Below are 12,371 nucleotides of genomic sequence, written 5' to 3' on the forward strand. Positions count from 1 at the left end.
GAGGATCAACATTTAGCCATGCAATGCTATCGGGACGCCACGCATCGCGTTCTGCGGTAGGCCGATGTTCGGAGTACAAAGTCCATGCCAAGGGGTTGGACGCCGATGGACTCGGACATGCAGCACCAGTCTTGCGTGTAGTTGTCGCCTAGTTGCCATGTGTCCGTTGCATAGTCGGAGCAGAGCGGAGGACCAGAGAGCTGGCAGCATAGGAGTTATCCGAGAGTAGACGGCTCTGGCGGCCAGGCCCAGGTGATGGATGGGCCTCTGGTGGCGCGTCGACGATATAGCAAGGACATCACTTTATGATAGAACAAAAGCGCCCCATTCAGTATTCGAATATACGCATTGATTTCATGCAGCGATTCCGCCTGTCAGTGTCAACATGTTCGTGCCCTCCCCGGATTAGCCCGTGCACCTGCGGTTCTCTCTCGACGCCACTCGCTTGAGCAGAGGCAGGGAACGCGGCTGCTTTTTCCAACTAACGCCTAGCCACGCGGACTCCCTTTATGCTTTGCACCGTCTCCTTTTCGTGACTGTACCAAAATACAGAGTGGAGAAGCCCAGTCGTCTACGCATGCCTGAGGTTGGCTATTCGTCCCTAGGCACGACGGCTTGCAGATGAGGAAATTGTCGTACCAGTCTGACAAACACCTTGCTGTGAGATTCGAAACACGAACTTCGCATCGACGGATGCCCAGCCTGTTTGCTTGCCGAGACAAGTGGCGCCAAACTGCGATGAAGCATGTTTGCCGTCATGGAGCATGTTTTGGAAGAGCCACATCGGGTTGGTTGGTTCTGGAGAAAGCGCTCATCCGACGCCGCAACATGACATTTAAGCTTCGCCCCGGTTGCTTGTCTGACATTTCGGATACGCGAGCGAGATGGAGAGGTTTATCCGCCGGCTGCTTCTTCTCAAGTTGCGGGCTGGCGGGCCCTTTGTTTCATCCTTGCGACGACGCCCAGTTAGCTTGTCTGGTCTTGGCATTGCGAAACACTACTCCCGCGGCTTCGTCAGCTCATCCGTTCATGCTCGCTGACGGCATAACCGCGCGTCATCAACTTCAGGCGACTCGGCAGAAAGAGGCATACGCTCCCAACGTAGCAGACCGTCAACGACTGAAATGAGGTGGCTGACAGAAACAACTCTCTAGTACCACCACCGTACGCAAGCCATGTCTGCCGTAAGGGAGCCTCTTGTGCGACTCCGACGTTGGCTGGTACCACGGTACTGAAACGTACCTGCAGTCGATGCCATGCCTGCTGCTAGCTCTCTCCACATTTCTTCGACGGTGTCAAGCTGGACGCGTAACGACCCCATCCCCTTATCGATACCTCTCCGATGAGGCTCGAAATGTGTCTCGGCCAATCATAGCGCGCCCGCTAGACCCATAGTCCCCGTTTTGCACGTTTAGTAGCCACCCAGACTGGCTTCTAGATTTTTGTGCCTGAAAACCTGACAGGAGCTAGGCTTGATGTTCCCCATGGATCATCGTCAATGCAGCACGCGTAGCGTTTTGTCTGCTGCCGCGTGGATCTCAGCTTGGCCGTGAGTGTCGAGTTAGCGCTCCCAGATCTTTCATTATGCGTCGGTATCGGTTCGGATTGCAGGCACTGGTTTCATCTTCCTCAAGTTTCACACTCTCTACATCGTTGGTCGCGTAGACGTTCCTTCTTTAAAAGCACTCTCCTCGCACACTCCTTGAGAACCGTGGACTACCATCAGGCCGAGCCTTCTGTTCTGTTTCTTTCGAGGAAGTCGTTTCGTTTCGTACCTTTCTTTCTTTAACCATTCCCTTCTTTCCAAACGACAGGTTCTTCCAGTCCGGCTGCCGGTCAGCATTAGCTCAACATGTTCTCCCTACGATTCCTCTTTTTCGTCACTCTTTTGGCGGCCGTTGTGCTAGCCGTTCCCGCCCCTGCACGCAAGAGGGGTCTCCAAAAACGTTCCTTCAAAGTTCCTAGGCAAATCAACAGGGCTCATCCTACCGGACCCAATGGCGCTGCTGCCATGAGGAAGGTGTTCAGGAAGTACAACTTCAAGGTCAAGGAAGACTTTATGGTCAAGGAGGGATTCATTTCCTTCACTAAGCAGAGCCAAAACGCGACCGCGGCCGCTGCTGCTGCTACTGGCGGCAACACCACCGGTACTGTTGCGGCCAACCCCGAGGAAAACGCCGCTCTGTTCTTGTCGCCCGTCGATGTTGGTGGTCAGACCCTGAACTTGGACTTCGACTCTGGCTCCTCCGATCTGTAAGCTCACACCTACCATGCGTTCATGCAATGCACTTTACTAACTCTTGCCCAGCTGGATGTTCAGTACCGAACTCGACCCGCAGCTGATTGGTCAGCACACTGCTTTTGACGCGTCCAAGTCTACCACTTTCAAGGCCACAACCGGTTCTCAGTGGAAGATCAGCTACGGTGATGGTTCCGGCGCTGCTGGTGTTGTTGGCACTGACACTGTCACCATTGGAGGTGTCAAGGTCGAGGGCCAGACCGTTGAGCTTGCAAACCAGGTGTCTCAGTCTTTCGTCCAAGATACCAACACTGACGGTCTTGTTGGTCTTGCGTTCTCCAGCCTCAACACTGGTGAGTTTTCTACATGCCGTACATATCGGGTTGTGCTAACAATGACTAGTCAATGATGGTACCAAGAAGACTCCCGCAAAGACCTTCTTCGACAACGTCATGCCTAACCTAGACATGCCCGTCTTCACTGCCGATCTCGACCCAGATGGCACCGGTGTGTACGAGTTCGGCAAGATTGACGCCACCAAGTTCGAAGGCGAGATGGCATGGATCCCCGTCAAGGCCGACACTGGCTTCTGGCAGTTTGGCTCTACCAAGTTCGCTGTCGGCGACCAGCTGTTCGAGAACCCTCAAGGCTCCGACGCCATTGCCGACACCGGTACATCCCTCCTCCTTGTTGACCAGCAGGTCGCTGAGGCATACTACTCGCAAGTTCAGGGTGCTCAGCTCAACGCTCAGGTCGGCGGTTTCATCTACCCCTGCGGCGCCACTCTCCCCGACATGAGTGTCGCCATCGGTGACTCCTACATGGCCAAGATCCCCGGTAGCCAGATCACCTTTGCCACTGTCGACGCAGCAAACACGACCTGCTTCGGTGGTGTACAGGGTAACCAGGGTGCAGGTCTGCAGATCTACGGCGACACCATGTTCAAGGCGCAGCTCGTCGCTTTCAACGGTGGTAACCAGTCCCTTGGTTTTGGTCAGAAGCCAGTCCCCAAATAAGCGCATATCCTTAGCAGAAGGAAGTACAGTTTGCTCGCATGTACATAGTTCGATATCCTTTGCACATTCACTTGAAAATATATGGGACAACCCAAAGCATAGCATGGCACAGCGTGGCCACAAGATAATGAATGAAGACATCAACAAATTATATGAAGCCTTTGCATGTGACTCGTGGTCAAAATAACGTGCAGGCGCTAGTGTGTGGGTTGAGGAAGGTGCAACTCTTGAATTTGACTCGCGTTCCGCACTGGTCTCGTTATCAAGGAATTACATTGATATTATTGCCCACGTGACAATCCCGGTATAGCTACAATGCAAGAGCAAGAGTTGAGCATCCTCGAATGGGCGCGAAGGCAAGGCGCTTGTATAGACTACGAGACCGAGCTGCTGCACATTGGCAGACTTCAGGTGCCAGCAAGCGATAATTACGATCAGCATCTTCACGATCCCTCCGACGCGACCATCACTACTGACCTCAGCACGCTTATCAAGGAAAGGCTCACATTGGATAAAGAAGCTGCATCACTCCTAAAGGCAGTGCATTCACTCCAGGAAGTTGATGCAACCGAATCGTCAGCCATCAGCAGCCGAATGTGGATACGCGATCTGAAACAAGAGCTGCCTGTGTTGCAGTCAGACCATGAGCTCGACTTACTGAACTTTGGCAGTGTAGCTGTGCCAGACTTCAAGAACTTGCAAATACCCTCCGAGATCACGGTAGAGCAGAATGACGAGTGCTTCACATGGCCAGCCAAGTACTTCGCCTATCCTGCCCAGTGCGATGCACAAGTCAAAGCCGAAAAAATCGCCGTCACGAAGGAGGTATTAGAATATCTGCAGGAAACTGCTAGAGACGCATATGTACCGGAAGATGGCGAAAAGATCGAAGCCGAAAGTACCATACGGAAACAGGTAGGCAGAGTCCTTGGTGATGTCCGTCTGCTAAACGATGCAGAAATCAATCATTCGGCCTGTCACGCCACCGTTGCTCCCTTTGTCTCCGCCAATGAAACCTTACGTACCATCCTCACCTGCAAATCGTCTACCACTGGCTTCGGACAGTAGTGGCTCGGTCACCGCTGAGGCACAGGCTTTGCACGACCAAATCATGGCGGCGGATTCCCTGCTTCCCGAGGGCTCAGACGGCAGCGACTCAATGCTACTCGATATTCCCCACATAGCCGCTTTCAATCCTCTCGAAGTATTCACCCTACCCATACTTAAACGCCGAGCCGAAGATCTCAAAGTGGAAGGCCCACTTACTCCACCGCTATTTTCCACGTCGCCAACGAAGAAGCTGAAGTCCGTGTCTTTTGCAGACACTCTACATGAGTATAGCTCGTACGTGCCATGGGGTCAAGACGTGATGACTGGTGAGGGAAATTCCAGCATTGAATTCGACCCGTTCTTCAAAGCAATCGAAGACCTGGCTGAGGAAGCGAGGAAGAAGGTTGAAAGTGAGAAGCTATCAGGCGCCGACACGATTGTAAGAGTGGATGTACCTGACGCTGACTTCTCACTACCTGTTGCACCATGGGACGAGTATAGTCAGCGTAGTGGCAAACATGGACCTGATGATACTGAACTCCAAGCACAAATGAGGTTTATGCTACGGATCAAGCATGAGGACATGAAGTCGGCATCTTCGTGGCATGGACTTTCGGTCCCGGAGCGAGAGTTGAAATGGGGCTTTCTCAATACCAATGTATTTGCTCCAAGCCTCGAAGAAAAACTCCATGGTGAATCAGAAATGACTAGGATCATCGCTGAAGTGGAAGACGGCAATATTGCCACCAGCTCCACTCAGGTGTGGAAGCGCGAAGGACTTCGGATCCTTGACGAAGACGAAGACGAGGAAGAGCTAGATCCGAATAGATATGAAGAGCGACAGAACATGGAAGCTTTGATACGTAAGCGAAAGTTGGAAATGGAGGAAGAGATGGAGGAAAAGCACCGCAACCGGACGCCCTCACAGCAGGCTGTACGCCCACAAATCCAGCCGCCCAGGGGCTTGCAGCAGAGCCATCACTTCGGAGGACGAGGGGCAATGCAGACCTCAAGGAACCGGTCGAAGAAGATGGAACACGCCTCCAAAGGACTACAAGGATCCATGGATGCAAGCGGTGATCTGATGTTTGGCGGATTCTCAGCGTCGACCGCTCTTCACAAGTTCATGAAGACGCGTGGTGAGTCCGTGGAGCCAGTGAAGATTAGTAGTACAGAAGCGCTCGATTTGAAAGGCCATGCTCAGTCCAATGCGTGCAATCTACCAGTCCAATCAAGAGGATCTGCTTCGCACAAGTCAGCAGTCCAAGGCCAGCAGGCGCATACCGTCAAGCCACTGCCGCCCACCGTTCCGAGCAATCTAGCACCTTCCTCTTTCGTGGTCTCTTCGTCCTTGCTACAGCAGCGAGGGGTACTGAAACACATCGAACAACTGTACCCAAAAGCAGAGATGGTATATCGGGATTATACACTACCGCACTCCACAGCCGGCGAGGCCGGAATCATACTCTCTCCATCCACGGGCCTGATCTTTACCACTTTACAGGAGGTCAAACAAAGAGCCCTCCCTGGACAGCCAGAAAGATCACTGGTAAAGGAACGTGTGGCTACGCTTCAGTTACGGTACGAGAGATTGGTAGTTTTAGTAAGTGAGGGGCTGAGCCGTGAGATGGAAGAACTGGGCTCGAGTCGGCCAGACGACCCGCGTGATGCGGAGGCGCTCAAGACTTTTGAGCAGTTCGCTAGCAGATTAGAGGGCGATGTTGTCGTTCGGTATGTCCGCGGAGGGGAAAAGTCTCTCGCGTGCTCCACGGTGGTGGAGATGGCAAACTACGGACTGCCCCATGGCTCAGTGGACATTGGCGACATCAAGCCTATTGCTCAGGAGACGAGCTGGGAGGTTTTTCTTCGTCGAGCGGGATTCAATCCATTCGCTGCTCAGGCAATCGTGGCGTGGCTCCAAAAACCCTTGAATGTGCCGGTGGCTCCAACTCTTCCCGGAAAATATGTGTCAGCTGTCGGTCTTCCGCGTTTCATACTGATGAGCGAAGAAGAGAGGGTGCGTTCTTTCCAGGCATTGATGGGTGGAAGTAGGGTTCTCATTACAGCTAGCAAGTTGGTGGACCAAGCGTGGGTCAGCGCTGCGCATGGATTCAGGATGTGAGATGCAGAAATGGTACTACGAATCTATAGGCATGCGATGTTCAGACGTCACATGAAATGACTAAATTTAGAACATTAAGATTTTTTGCCATCACCAACTGGCATTTCAAAAGACATTGGACGTGGGGTGAAGCTTGGACCAAGAATGACGCCGAAGCTACTCGAAATATCGCAAAGGCAGCCACACCAATAAAATCTCATGCCAAAGGTAGTCATTCGGCTTGCAGCCTTACTGGCATCTCGAGCAAACTTTCGCCTATAGACGAGCGGTCTCGGACGCGTCGAACATGTCTTCAGTCGGTGTCATCATCTCAGGTCGGCCTGTCGTAACCGAGCCGTCCTCCGTGATATCGCCTACCCAGTTCGCCTTCCAGATTCCTTCGCAACCGTCATTCTCCCACATTGTCGTCTTCCTGCTCCCAGGCGTCACACTACCAGATGGCACCGCCGCCGCCGTATACGCGCAATTACCCGGCACGACCGACTTCAAGCTTCTCGGCGCGATCGCAAACGAGAAGCCCAGCGCGATATTCAAAGTGAACGCGAAAGCTGGTGGGCCCGCGGGTGGTGGTCTAGGCGACAGCGACGATGCCATGGTGGACGAGGGTGTTTCAGTGGACGCGTCAAACGGCAGCACCGCACCGCTAGCTCTTGGGATCGCCGTCGAGCCCGCACAACAAGTCGCCGCAGCTTTGGCAGAGAAGAAGGCACAGGATGCCGCGGCGTCAGCAACACCGAACATGGGCCAGGGCAACGAGCTGGTGCTTAGAGGGCAGAGGAGCGTAGAGACAAAGGTGCTGGCGCAGAGGATTATCAAGAACTGCTACGACTTCTTGACGAGCTGGGGTACAGGAGATACCGTGCCGCTGAAGGCATTCCAGGCGTGGTGGACCAAGTTTGAGGGCAAGATTGAGAGGGATCCAGGGTTCCTGGAGAGGAGCGATGGAGGGTGAGATTGAGCACGGCATGGATTATAAGACTGTACGATACGAAGCTCGCAGACAACCCCTCAAAACGCCTTGTTGACACCATCCCATTCTGGTTCCGCGAGCGCTGCCGCGTACATTGCATGCGGCCACGAAACCTTTGGCGCCTTCTCTGGCTTACGCTTCGCCTGCTCCACTACTGCATCGCCCAGTACCTTTTCGATTCCCGCGCGCTCGTACCGCACTTCCAACTGCTCTCTCAATGGCTGAAGCATTTCCCAATCTGCGCTCTTCCTCCCAAAATCTGTTACGACGGCGATGCGAACAAGTCTCGAGAGCTCGCCGATCCTCTCAGCAATTCCTGGGCTGGTATGGCACGCGATTGCTGTCCAGACATCATGCGCATCCGCTCTGTCGACGCCATGCGTGGACAGAAACGCGACTGCTGCATCGGCGCCCTCGACTTCGAAGCGCTGCGAACCATCATACTTTTGCGTGGTGCCAATATCGTGAAAAAGGCATGCTGTCAAGAGTAGATCGCGGCAATGGGCGTTCGTGAAATACTTTGACAATGTGTGTTTGGCCAATGCGTTAGCATAGAGATAGACTCTGATACTATGGTCGAGAATTGCTGGGTGTAGCAGACCAGCTGCATGTGCATATGCAGCTTTTGATATGTCTGTGTCAGGGTCCAGAAGATGCGAATACGTCCCGTCCTCTGGATTGCCGGCTCCGGCGATGGCTAGGTCGGATGGTGGGCACATGCTGCGCTACACGATATGAATGGTGATATAAATCAGAGCAACGTGCATGCGACTGAAACGTGTTTTGTGTGTCTCTTATAACTATAGACACGCTTGTTGTCTGTTTCCTAATCGGGCCACAAGGCGTGGGCGAGCGGGGCTAGCCACGATACTTCAAATCCAACGTCGAGCGTCTCATCACGACTGCTAGCAGGCGCGCGATTCCTGAGCATCCCCGAATTTCATACTTCAAGAATTGGAGTCTTCAGTCATGAACTTCGCCCCAGCTACCTACCTAGAGTTCTGCAATCTCCAGTGCCAATCGGCGATCATATTCTCCACACATGGCCTACACGAATACTAAAGCAAACCAAACGTAAGCTCTACGACTAGACGCCGGTAACGGCTATCAAGAAGAAACCCCCAGTCATCCGAGTTTGCTAACACGCCCTTGGCGTTCTTACTAAACACATCCTAGCGGATCCAGAGTGTGGGTTATCGCATGCAAGGCTCACTGATAAGACACGCTGACACGACGACGGATCTGGACGACTCGCATGGCCAAGAAGTTCAAGCCTTGCTACTACTCGTAGAATTAACTAATCGAGCTGCTTCTAGAAATACCAAGCACTGCATGACGACAGTGCCTTGACCGCAGCTCGACAATGATACGATAAGAGGCCGTGGAGATAGGCGTAGCAGGTTCGCCGACGGTAAGCTTGGCATGTGAACTGGGTGACAACAAAAGAGTATAAAGACTGGCTTCGGTTTGTTGTGAGTTGATTGTAGTTTCAGCTACGTGCGCATCCGGTTGGCAAGATGAAGTTCTCTATCCACCTTCTTCCTCTCTTCACGGCCCTTACCCTAGCATCGCCAATTGATCTTAGTCGGTCAAATCTCCACCGACTCTTCGTACGCCAGGATATCCAAACACCAATCAATGCTTCCCTTCCTAATGTCACCATCTTCGCAACCGGTGGAACAATCGCCTCGCAGGGTAGCAGCAATACTCAAACCACTGGCTACTCGATAGGTCTCGGAGTCCAACAACTCGTTGATGCCGTCCCAGAGCTCCTGAACATCTCGAATATCGCCGGCTACCAGATCTCCAACGTCGGCTCTGGTAGCGTCAATGAGACCATCAGCTTGAGCTTGGCGCATATGATCAATGCTGAGTTGGCCAAGGAGGAAATCTCCGGTGTTGTAGTAACGCATGGCACCGATACGCTCGAGGAGACTGCTTTCTTCTTGGAGAGTACGGTAAACTCCACTAAGCCTGTCATCGTCGTGGGTGCCATGAGACCGGCGACTGCATTGAGTGCAGATGGTCCGCTCAACTTGTTCCAAGCAGTTACCCTTGCTGGATCGCCTGCCGGCCGGAATCGAGGAACTATGGTGAGTTTATGAGTCGAGATGCAGCCGTGAAGAGGTTGTTCTAACGTTTTCAGATCGTCCTCAACGACCGCATTGGCTCTGCTTTCTACACCACAAAGAACAATGCCAACACCCTGGACACATTCTTCTCAACGGAAGCAGGGCAGCTCGGCGTCTTTATCAACCAGGTCCCATACTTCTTCTTCGCACCCTCAGAGCCTGTCGGTCGCGTAGTCTTCGATGTGACCAATGTTACGGATTTGGCGTCCGTACCGATCCTGTACGCCCACCAGGACATGGACCCCTCGCTGTTCAACGCGTCTTATGCTTCCGGTGCTCAGGGCATTGTCTATGCTGGAGTCGGTGCTGGCGGTGTATCTGACAAGGCTGCTCTGGCTGCTGAAGAACTTTACAATGCCACTGGCATTCCGATGGTAGCCAGTCACCGGAGTTCAGACGGAATGGTACCAAACGGTGGCGACTTTACTATTGCAAGCGGGTTTTACAACCCGCAGAAGGCAAGGATTCTGTTGCAACTGGGACTCACCATGGGCTGGAGCGAGGAGGAGATTAGAGTGGCTTTCGCGTTGAGCTATCCTACACCTTAAGTGGTGGAGGGGTCTAATACTTATGTTAGCAGACTTGACGAATTAATGAGACAGCCACAATGGCTTGAAAACACAATTTGCCATTCCATTCACTAAGTTGCGTGATGATGCCGCTAAGACGGGTACATCGGATAAGTCAGAGTATTGCTGTTGTTCGAACATGTCTTGCACTCGAATGACAAGTATTTGTCCGGTTCCGTATCCTCTTCTCTTCGAAATATGTCGTATTGCTGACAAAGGTGGATAACAAGTGAGTTTCAACGCGTAGAAAGAGTTCACAATCCAACGATGTGGTGAGGCGGCAAGATACGAGATTGTCATGCTGGACAAAGTTTACAATAGGTTGCGTGGCAGGCTATCGCATTTCCTGGTGGCTGGTATCTAGACGTTGCTCCTACCAATGGGTTGCATTCGTCGTGGATTACAAAGGAAGAATGCGCGACACTACTCGGTCGGACCTCGCTGGGTTCATTGTGCGATGGAAACACCGCATACGGATGATTGCGCGATGCGGCGTTGGAGTCGTAGGTGCACAGCCTCCCAAACTTCAGGCCCAGATCTCGCTGCAGGGCCCTGCACGCCGACGTCATGACTTGGCGCTACCAAAGGAAGCCAACATCGTCTCCATAACTACGTCCATGGACCCGGTAATCATGATGTTAAGTTTCAATTCGAATCCGCAGTCATGTCGAATGATATTGCCGCAAACCGCTCGGGGCTCAAGGACTTTCTCGCATCTATAGCGACCATCTCGGGAGATCTTTCAAACATTACTGCGCCGCCTTTTGTACTAGCTGAGAATTCGACGGTTGAGATACCACAGTACTGGGCGGACCATCCGTATCTCTGGGCCGCGCCGGCGTTGGAAGAAGATCCCGAGAAGCGCGCGCTGCTTGTGCTGAAGAACTTCCTAGGCTCACTACGGGGGCAGCAATATGCGGGGCGAAAGGAGGAGGATGGCGTCAAGAAGCCATTGAACGCCTTTCTCGGCGAGCTGTTTCTCGGCAGCTGGAACACTGAGGAGCTGGGAGAGACGAGGTTGGTCTCTGAGCAGGTCGGCCATCATCCGCCAGTAACGGCGTGCTATCTGTGGAACAACCAAGTCGGCATCCGAGCTGAAGGGTTTACGGAACAGGAAATCACCTTTTCAGGAAATGTCAGCATCAAGCAAAAGGGTTATGCCATTGTGCATGTCGACAAGTACGATGAGGACTACCTCCTGCCGCTGCCGAATATAAAAGTAAAGGGTCTGTTGGGTGGGGTACCACATCCGGAGTTGTACGGCGAGTATTCTCTCATCTCGTCCAACGGATATATCTCGCACATCAAATTCGAAGGCAAGTCCTTCTTTGGCTCCGGGCATAAGAACGGTTTCGAAGCGAGATTCTTCCATGCAGATAGGCCCGATGAGACGATCTACACAATTGAAGGATCTTGGAACAGCACGTTTACCATCAAGGACGCGCGGAATGACTCTGAGGTGGAGACGTTTGACGTTAGGACTATCAAACACAAACCCATGACTGTGCCCGACCTCTCAGAACAGGACCCGTGGGAGAGCAGGAAAGCATGGGGCGACGTCATATCCTCCCTGCACAAAGGTGACATGAAGGGCGCCACCACAGCGAAGAATGCAGTCGAGAACGGCCAAAGACAGATGCGAAAGGACGAAGAGGCAAAGGGCGAGGAATTCAAACATGTCTTCTTCGATAAAGTACCCAACGACCCAATCTTCGACAAACTAGTCAAGCATGACCCTCAAGCATACACCATCGACCCCTCGGGCGGCATATGGAAAGTCGACAAGCAAGCCGCGGAGCAGCGACAGCGCCCATTCCATGGTGACCTGACACCGTCTAATCAGAGAGTAGCGCACAAGCAGGGGCAGCCGCAAGAGGGTAGACGATCAATAAATGGCCAGGACCAAGACAGCGGTGGGGCTGCTGGTGCGGTAGGCTCGGCGAAGTCTTCCAACGGCTATGCACCGGATGCGCCGGTTCAGAACGGAGCACCAAAACCAGTCGGCGACGCAACGCCCCGTGACGAAAAACGTCCAGATTCGGCAGTGGGGAGTAAAGGGGATTCCCGCCGTCAGTCGAGTAATGCGATAGAGGTTACTGATGAGATGGTGGAGAATTTTTTGAGGGCCAAGACGAGTAACCTGCGAGTCTAAGTATGATTAGGGTGGAGATTTCTTACTTACTGGTGTCACTTGGACCATGCAGTTTTTCAGTACCCAAGCCGATCAGTCCAACGTTCATACGCAGTGGACACCGCACTAGTGTGGAGCAGCT

At 52.9% G+C, this 12,371-nt stretch overlaps 6 protein-coding genes across 6 annotated transcripts; 5 read left to right on the forward strand and 1 right to left on the reverse strand.

Annotated features, from left to right (window-relative positions):
- Window positions 1-1,852: 1,852 nt before the first annotated feature.
- AA0111_g10799 (putative aspergillopepsin A-like aspartic endopeptidase) lies at window positions 1,853-3,255 on the forward strand (the record flags this gene model as incomplete). Its single annotated transcript, XM_028644591.1, has 3 exons — window positions 1,853-2,253; window positions 2,309-2,592; window positions 2,642-3,255. The coding sequence occupies 3 exons, from the start codon at window positions 1,853-1,855 to the stop codon at window positions 3,253-3,255; spliced, it is 1,299 nt and encodes a 432-aa protein (XP_028501624.1).
- Window positions 3,256-3,570: 315 nt separating this feature from the next.
- On the forward strand, window positions 3,571-6,427 carry AA0111_g10800 (hypothetical protein; the record flags this gene model as incomplete). The annotated part of the gene is made up of 2 exons (XM_028644594.1): window positions 3,571-4,170; window positions 4,214-6,427. 2 exons carry the CDS (start codon window positions 3,571-3,573, stop codon window positions 6,425-6,427), a joined length of 2,814 nt encoding a protein of 937 aa, XP_028501596.1.
- A 286-nt stretch (window positions 6,428-6,713) lies between these two features.
- AA0111_g10801 (hypothetical protein) lies at window positions 6,714-7,379 on the forward strand (the record flags this gene model as incomplete). The annotated part of the gene is made up of 1 exon (XM_028644595.1): window positions 6,714-7,379. One exon carries the CDS (start codon window positions 6,714-6,716, stop codon window positions 7,377-7,379), a length of 666 nt encoding a protein of 221 aa, XP_028501597.1.
- Window positions 7,380-7,435: 56 nt separating this feature from the next.
- On the reverse strand, window positions 7,436-8,116 carry AA0111_g10802 (hypothetical protein; the record flags this gene model as incomplete). Its single annotated transcript, XM_028644596.1, has 1 exon — window positions 7,436-8,116. The coding sequence occupies one exon, from the start codon at window positions 8,114-8,116 to the stop codon at window positions 7,436-7,438; it is 681 nt and encodes a 226-aa protein (XP_028501602.1).
- A 798-nt stretch (window positions 8,117-8,914) lies between these two features.
- Window positions 8,915-10,077, forward strand: AA0111_g10803 (L-asparaginase 2-4; the record flags this gene model as incomplete). The annotated part of the gene is made up of 2 exons (XM_028644597.1): window positions 8,915-9,490; window positions 9,544-10,077. 2 exons carry the CDS (start codon window positions 8,915-8,917, stop codon window positions 10,075-10,077), a joined length of 1,110 nt encoding a protein of 369 aa, XP_028501595.1.
- A 685-nt stretch (window positions 10,078-10,762) lies between these two features.
- Window positions 10,763-12,250, forward strand: AA0111_g10804 (hypothetical protein; the record flags this gene model as incomplete). The annotated part of the gene is made up of 1 exon (XM_028644598.1): window positions 10,763-12,250. One exon carries the CDS (start codon window positions 10,763-10,765, stop codon window positions 12,248-12,250), a length of 1,488 nt encoding a protein of 495 aa, XP_028501600.1.
- Between the last annotated feature and the right edge of the window lie 121 nt (window positions 12,251-12,371).

This window comes from Alternaria arborescens (assembly GCF_004154835.1).
Source record: "Alternaria arborescens strain FERA 675 chromosome Unknown contig_39, whole genome shotgun sequence".
Classification (NCBI taxonomy): Eukaryota; Fungi; Ascomycota; class Dothideomycetes; order Pleosporales; family Pleosporaceae; genus Alternaria; species Alternaria arborescens.